This window comes from Heterocephalus glaber, unplaced genomic scaffold (genome assembly GCF_053883595.1).
Source record: "Heterocephalus glaber isolate CG9 unplaced genomic scaffold, H.glaber_assembly_v1.0 deba00001111, whole genome shotgun sequence".
Lineage (NCBI taxonomy): Eukaryota > Metazoa > Chordata > Mammalia > Rodentia > Bathyergidae > Heterocephalus > Heterocephalus glaber.
Window position 1 is genome coordinate 1848051 of NW_028258194.1, and position 8078 is coordinate 1856128.

At 50.7% G+C, this 8078-nt stretch overlaps 1 protein-coding gene across 5 annotated transcripts in view; it reads left to right on the forward strand.

The window, feature by feature from the left end:
* Dpy19l1 (dpy-19 like C-mannosyltransferase 1) overlaps positions 1 to 7016 on the forward strand; it is an 88797-nt gene extending 81781 nt beyond the window's left edge. For 3 of the 5 annotated variants that reach the window (XM_087210130.1, XM_087210133.1, XM_087210134.1), the window contains one exon: positions 76 to 2829. In XM_087210130.1, coding sequence (XP_087066256.1) covers positions 76 to 238 — 163 coding nt within the window. In that variant the 3' untranslated portion in view covers positions 239 to 2829. Of the gene's footprint in view, positions 1 to 75; positions 2830 to 4663 lie in introns of those variants that run through there. The other 2 variants (XM_087210132.1, XM_087210131.1) reach the window with 2 other exon arrangements.
* The last annotated feature ends 1062 nt before the right edge of the window (positions 7017 to 8078 follow it).

Consider the following 8078-nt stretch of genomic DNA (forward strand, 5'->3'; position numbering starts at 1 on the left):
TTTATCATACTTTGTATTTGCCTCTGATATTTCAAAAGACTTTTACTTAAAGTTGGATGTATTTTATTTTAAAAGACTCCTGGTCAGTCCAGATCCTGGCAAGACTCATGGCAGTGGGACCACAAGCCCTGTTGGGCATCACACAGGCCCCTGGGTGGATGAGACCCCGACGCCATCAGCTGCAGTGATGCTTTCCTTTTGTGCTGTTTCACAGCTTGAGTGGGAAAATTTTGAATAACTTCACTACAACCCATGTTCTCTTGGATCTATGCTTTAAGAGTTTTTGTGTCCGTGGAGTTCACTCACCGGGATAGACAGGTATCCGGAGGCCCAGCGGTGCCTGCAGCTGACTGTGCTGCAGAGCCCGTACTGAAGGATGGGCCCTCACAGCAGCAGGAGCCCAGCACAGGAGCCGTTTCACCGGAAATAGAGGCTGTTTTTTGGAACATTATTTTAAAATTCCTGAGGAGGTTGCTGTCTGTGGCTTGGTCACGCCTGCCCAGCACAGACTTCATTGGCAGGCGGGGTGTGAAGGCACATGAGATGCTGTGCAGCTCCGGGCTCTCCAGGCTGCATGTGTGCAGCTCTGCCCCGGAGGCCTACTTGGCTGTTCAGTGCGTTGCTGTGAATGTGCCTGGGAACGTGAATTGTGCAGGACTTACACAGAACGTTACTGCTCTTAGAATGTAGAAACTGCCTTCAGTACGTAGGAGTACATATGGAATCCACACTCACCCCTACTTACCTTGGTTCTCTAAACTTAGGCAGAGGTGTGTGCACCTCTCCTAACAGCGTGATGGAGACATGGTAAACCGGGGGGAGCAGATATCTGCAACAGGAGGGCTCCGTTTCTCCACAGAACTTTGACGGGATCTTCAGTCTGCTGAGCCACCTGCTTGTTACTGGCAATAGAAATAATTCTCAGAAGCTTTTTTTCCTCCAAGTTGGACATGACCCTCCGTTCGAGAGTCTTTGTTTTGCTAGACCTCGCTGTAGTGTTTTGGGTATGCACTGGGGCAGGCACCTGGGTCTGAGACTGAGGCAGCTGGAGCTCCTCTGAGCTGCCTGAGGGTTCTGATGGGCGGAAGTTTCACACATGCACCCGCGATAGACCTAAAGGCGAATTTAGCAAGTATGGCGATACATACTGTGCACGAGGGGAAACCAGACGACCAGTGGCTGGCTGTGGAGCATGCCGGGCTCTGGGTCGGGAGCGGGGAGGGGACGAGTCCCTGCCACATTGTCCCATCGGGACCTCGGCTTGCTGGGGTCCTGTGGCTGCAGCAGAAGTCACAGGCTTTCTGCCATCAGGTCCCACTCGTGACTAAATGGCATGGTCCACCTGTAATGGGAGCAGCCACGCTGACAGCCGCTCACAGGGTGCCTCGGGCCGACAGGGTACCACTGTCTGCCTCGACGGGGAGCCCTAAGGGATGGGCAGGAACAGAGGAGGAGGGACATGTTAGTATTTACTGCAGGAACGACTGAGTTTGGTGACGGCCTTTGCTTGGAATTGGGGTCTCTATGGCTGAGGCCTCCGCTCTCCGTCCATGACACCAGCCTCATACCTGGAGGCTGCGGAGGCGCTGCACCCTGCAGGCCGGGGTGTCGGGGCAGGACAGGGAGGAGGCTCATGTCGTGCTTCACCTGTGCCTGCCTGGCACAGCGGGACGCTGGGTCTGCAAGGCTTAGTGGTGCGGCTTGAATAGTCCTTAAATATGCCACACGCGTGTACAGATGCAAGTGCTGACAGACACCTGATGCAAATGTGGAAAAGTATGTAGGTAGCTATTTTTTTATTCTCAGTTCTGTTTTCTCTCATTAATTGGAGTAATGGAGTTGACCTAAAAAATTTTTTTTAAATCTACTCAGAAGAAAATGATTCAGATTCCCAGTAATCGTTATTGGAGATGGGGTCCCACCACATTGCCCAGGCTGGCCTCAAACTTTTGGTCTTGAGCAGTCATCCTGCCTCAGCCTCCTGAGGACTTGGGATTGCAGGCATGCGCCACTGCGCAGCGTTACGAATGTTTGAAAGATGTTGCCGGTGCCCAGGGACCCGCAGGTGGGCATTGTGTGCGCCAGACAGGGCTCATGAAGGTAGCTCTTTGCCTTCTCTTATTCGTAAGAGGGTTGAACTTGGGGAGCTCAGGACGGCTTTCTGGCTCTGTCTCACTCTCTGCCCCTCGGCCATGTGAGAGAACATTAAGAGGTGGAACCCAGAGCCCGGCCATGTTATCCTCGGCCTCCGCTGTCCTTCAGTGAGGACTTGCAGGACGCGTGCACTGGAGCCCTCAGCACGTGTCTATTTTTGTGTGTGGCCGAACATGGATAGGAAAGGTCCAGCAGGATTACATGCTGTGTTGTTTGTAGAAGTCACCTCTGAGAATTGACATTTTTTTCACGTAATTAAAAAAAGGAAGCACCCATGACAAAACATAGCAGTTGTCAGTTCTCTATATTTTTTCATGTATTTTTGTTTCCTAAGATTTCTCAAAAAATAAATAAGAAGGGCCAGGAATTTAGCTCAGTGCCACCATACCTGTCTTGCAAGTACAAGGTCCTGAGTTTGATCCCTGGCACCAAAAAAAAAAGAAAAGTAAGAAAGTGTGAACTTTGTCAAACTCCCAAGTTATATCGGTAAAACTGTCAACCTTGTCATACTCCACCAGTTATATCTATGAAACTGTTCTTGATTTAAATGAAATGTCCAAGAACCTGCTTAGGCAGATAACACTCAGCCCCACTTTCACTTATATCAGTCTTTAGAAAAATACATTGCTTTCAAGGTTTAACTATGCAATAAAATTAATGCATCTTGCCTATAAATTAAGTATACTTACCACTTACAATTTTAAAAATCAGTATGTCTTTTTTATATGCTGGATATAATGCTAGGTACCTGACTGTCCTAACCCTTACAGCAAACCTATGCCCTGTCCCATGTTGTGCATTAAGTCGAGGGGTCCCCCTATCCTCAGGAGCTCATGGCCAGGCCTGTTGGAAGGTGACACTGCTGGCCTGCTGTTAGGAGGTGGAGTCTGCTCAGAAGAGGTGGGCAGGCCTGGGGCATGGCTGGAAGGGTGAGACCCTCCCGACTCTGCCCTCCTGACTCCGCCTTCACTCGGCCTCCGCCTGCTTGACCCAAGCTTTCCCTCGCTGTGCCCCTCCACCTTGCCTTCCTGTTACTGGACAGGGGTCCGGGGGCTTCTTTCCAGGTCCTTGGTGTTTTGAAAAGGGATTGGACAAGACACAGAACAGGCAACGAGAGTGTACGTTTCAGAAGGCCAAAGAGTGTACTCTGCAGGGCGAGAGTGGTCTGGTGAGGTCCCGAGGCCCGAGTGGGGTGAACGGGGTCGTCTGGATCCAAAGCAACGGGTCGGCTCCCCCTCCTGCCAGTGTGGCACCCTAGCAAGGGCTCGAGAGGCAGCAGGCCTCACCCCCATCCACATGGTGCTGATTTTATAGGCATCTAGGATGCAAGAGGTGGGGTCAGGAAGGCTCCACCCAGAGTTCAGAAGGCCTGGGAGGCAGGCAGGGTTCCCCTAAGCTGGCAGTGTGTGAAGCTGTGAGTCTGAAGCCCGAGGTGCAGTGCCGACTCCAGAGAGTTGGAGAAAACAGGCGGGTGGGTCGTCTGCTGAGGAAACGCGAGCAGTGAGCAAAGCCAGCTCGAGAGGCCATGTGGACTGCAGCCAGCTGCCCATAGGGGAAGGGCCGCTCAAGCCCCCAGGGCTCAACACTTGTCTCAGGTGCTGCAGATAGCTACGGGAGCTCCTGTCGCCCTGCTGGATTGGGGTCTTGCCCGGCCCACCCCCCCGCTATCCCCGCTCCTCCCTTTTGGAATGGGCGTGTTTACCCTTGGCCTTGTACGTCGGCAGTGTTTAGCTTTCTCCCCGACTTGTACAGGGGCTGTAGGTAAGACTTTGCGTTAGGTCTCAGAGAGACTTTGGACCTGGACTTGCCACCAGTGCTGACTCTGTTAAGACTTTCAGAGATGACCTGGTGACGTGGCCTGAGTCTTGTGGGCCAGGGGTGGCGTGCTAAGGTTTAAATCTGGATGTCCGTCAGAAGCCTCATGCACTCCTAGCTGGAGGCTGTGCCAGGTGGTCATCTGGTGTTAGGACCTGGGGTCTGGCTGCAAGGGCTTGTCTCCCTCCTCGCGCCTTGCTTCACCCTGGGATTCCTGGCTACCAGCAGGCAAGCAGCTTTCTCCCACTCTGCCTGTCTTCGTGCAGTCCTCAGAGCCAGCAGACCACAGGCACCAAGGCGTAAGCCAGAGTGAAGCTCTGCTCCCCTAGGTGGTGTCAATGTTCTGTCCCAGCAACAAGAAAGTGACTTAGACACCTGGGTAATTCTGCACTTCACAAATGGGAACCTGAGGTTGAGCGGTGTAGTTACCCAGCACATCTTGATAAGCACTTGAGGTGGGACTTGTCGGAAGCCTGTGCCCGGCGCCTGATGGCTGTATTGCAGAAGTGTGTTTCCTTCTGCGCAGTCACCTTTGCTGCACTCACCTTGTCTTGAAGAGGAGCTGCAGCAGCTTACAGAAATCTTAAGTAACAGAGACAGGATTTTTAGCTAAGTTAATTTAACTAGGAAAACAGTGAAATAAGGCCAGAAGTTGGAAGTGTGCAGCTGGGTAACGTGCTGATTGCTTTCCCAGGCCTGGCTGCAGCATGCCTGAGATCTGGGACGTGGAAGATCCGGCCAACGCTGGGAAGACGCCCCTGTGTGACCTGCTGCTGAAGGAGTCCGGGCCTCACTTCGCCACTGCCTTCCAGAACAGTGCTTACAAAGTCCTGGCGGTCACACAAGAGTAAGGGCCAGCACAGCGGCCCACGGACGACTGCGTCAGCCGTGGGCTTAATGCTGTGTTGTTTCCAGTTCAAGTCCCAAGACTTTATAGGCAGCTTTTCAGATGGGGAACATTTCATTTGGCCCGTTGAGTGTCATTCTGGTTGTGCGAGTGACTGGTGTGCTTGTTGATGGGCTACTGGTTCCGCTCGCCCTGGAAACTGGCTGTCCAAGCAGCACACACTCGACAGCGTGTGCTGAGGTGAGCGGAGTGCTGCGGTGTAGAGATGTCTGCTCCCTGAGCACCTGGGCATGCTCCGCCTCCAGCCCGAGCTCCTGGGTCTGCATGCTGCGGGCGGAGGGACGGGCTGCTCCGCTGTCTGCTCTTGCTCTCTGTTGCTCTTGTGAGTGAAACACTTCCTGCCTGCAATTTCCCAGGCTCTTAGGTGTAGTGGCGAGGACCAAATTCCTTTAACACCCAGCCCCTGCATATGGTCTCCCAGCCCCCAGCTGTCAGATAAGTGCTGTTTACTCATTAAGTTGCTTATCAGTACTTGTTCCTGGTTTAAAAAATGGTAACTGTATTTTCCTCATTTTCAGCATTATTCAAATGTTTCTATTTTAATACCTTTAAACCAGTTTTAAAATTTTTCATATTTAATTATAGTCAAAGAAAAATTATTTTGAAGAACCCCAAATATGTGTATCTAAAAGCTAATGTATTTTAAGTAGACATAATATGCAGTCGTCAGTAGTATCTGGTTCTTGACTAATTTTTTGGTCAAAAAAGTAAATGAGTCATGAATGAATGAATGGAGTTTTTCTATTTTGCTTTCAAGATTGCCTGTCTTTAATAGAAAGCCTTAAGTCCCATGTTATAATTTTTGCTTCTAAAAACCATCATTTCAGTGTGAGGAATAAATATATTTAGCCTTCCTCATTATTTTTTCTTCCTCCTTTTTATTGTGAAATATTTCCAAATGTGCTTTGCATTTTTCTTATAAATTTTTGTTTCTTGGAAGTTAATTTGTGTGAAATGAGATTGTTCAAAACAATGAACTATCCTCATTTTCAGAAGTGGTTTTTGGGCTTCTTTAATTCTAAGCAAACCGTGAGGCTTAATCAGTCTCACAGTGCTCTCTGCTAACCGCAGGCCCCTCCCTCCCTCAGCCTTGTCCTGGGGACCTGGCTCCCCAGGGGTGGTTCCCGGAGCCGCCAGCCCAGGAGCAGCTGCTCTCTCTGCCTTCTCAGCCAGGGCGCGGGGGACTGGCTGGGGAATGAATGTCCTCCCCTGGCCCCAGAGCCCAGGAGACTGCACACTTGTGCGTGCTCTTTCTCATTTGCTACTTGACAGTTTTGTTTCCTAGGGATTTGTACATTTCAGGAAATAGGGAAGTAGCTGGGGATTTGTGGATTAGGGATCACACCTGAGCAGTAATGCTGCAGGCGACCTGGAAAAAACAGGAAGCGGGTACTGGATATCGCAGAGAAAGAGCTAGCCCGAATGGGGACCGTGGTGCTTGGGCTGCCTGCAGCGATCTCCTCCCAGTGCGGCTGACTTTGTACCCCCAGGAGGAAGGCTTCCGTTGTGCTTCTGAAGTTCTCCTCTGCTCTTCTCACCTTCCAGCAATTCCCTTTTCTAGCAAGTTCACATGGAACAACTGGAAATTCTGTACAGCAAAAACCGTTAAAATGCCCTTATGATTATGCCATATGTGGAAAACATTAAAAGTAGCTTACATTAGTTTTTTCAGAAGAATCCTTTTGTAACAGTATTTCTTAATGTAACGCCAACAACAAATGATGCTTCTATTTTGGGGAGTCAGCCTGGAGCAGAGGCCGTGGGCACTCTGCTGCTAGATACAAACAGAGTTGTGGTGGGTCCCGGGTAGATGACAGAGCAGTATTAAATCTCAGTATTTTGCAAATTTTTAGCATTTAAAAATATTTTTGCTTTAGTGTGAAGACAGTAAGGGTGGGCAAGGAGGCGAAGGAAATAGCTGTTGACATGACGTTTAGGAAAAGCCGTGCCGGGGCAGGGGTTCCATGGAAAGCCGAGGCTCTGAATGCCTGGCAGGGAGAGCGCCGTTGCATAGGCCAGGGCCGGGAGGGGTCGAGGGTGTCGGGGTACAGGGAGACTGCACAGGAAGTGCTGTGTTTTTATGATTTTATGCCACTTGTCTACATGGACTGTATGTGAAATAAAAGAGATCATGAGAACACGTAGAAAGTGTTTTCCTTCCTGCCCTTTCCATTTCCACGTGGACTGGACGAGCTGCTTTGTAGTAAGGCCAGGTCTGAGTCAGCTGCTGTTCTGACAGACCGGGAGGGAAGTGTGATGGAGGTGTGACCAGTTTTCTCTCCCTGTGCTCTTGTCCTGGGGGCGATGGAAGAGTGAAGCCAATGGGATGGCAGTAGGGAGCAGAGCGGCTGTCATTTACCAGAACAGAGAAGAGCTCTCCGTGGTTGAGGGGGCTCCAAAGGGAGGATGCCGAGGAAGCACCCAAATCGGAGAGCTGATAGTGTGCAAAAGGAACAGGGGACCTGTGGAAACACAGGTGTGCACTTGTCATGGCTCGCCAGGCTTCTTGTTCATTCTTTGTCCTTTGCCCTCCAATTGTTAGTGGGCATCAGACTCACTGAGAAGCCCTCAGATCGCCGTCGCTACCACAGAAGTCTCAGATTTCGTTGGTCTAAGGTGGAATCCTAAAATTCGTGTTCTCGTTCCGTTTGTCCCAAGACCGTCCTTGAGCCCGACAGGTTAATGGGCCCAGCCTGCTGGCCTCCGGGGGGGCACTGCTTTCCCAACAGCACATCCGCCGCCGTGCTGCCATCAGACTGTCTGGAGCTAATTCCCTGCTGTCCCTCCTTTGAATCTGAGGGCCGTGCTGCAAGGGGACTTGCAAGGAGCAAAGAACAGAGAAGGTAATTTTTAACCCGAATACTGATGTAAGTCACGGATCATTTAAATATTTGGAAGCGATGAACTGGACCTCTTCAGTTCAGACAGGGAAAATCCTGTGAAATGGGAGTAAACAGATAAATGCAGTCGTGTGTAGGGATTTAAAAGTTCTTTGTTCCACTCGATTACTTTTGCTTTGACCCCAGACCTCAGACTTCTCCCCTCCTAGAGGCCAGCTAAGCACGAGTACGAGCACACGGGCAGCCAGCTGCTCTCCTGCCTTCCCTCTCCTCTCTGTTCCCCAACACTTACCAGGGCAAATGCACTTCCACATCCCAAGTTGAAAGGATATTACGGTGCATAAAAGTCTTGGAACCTCTTT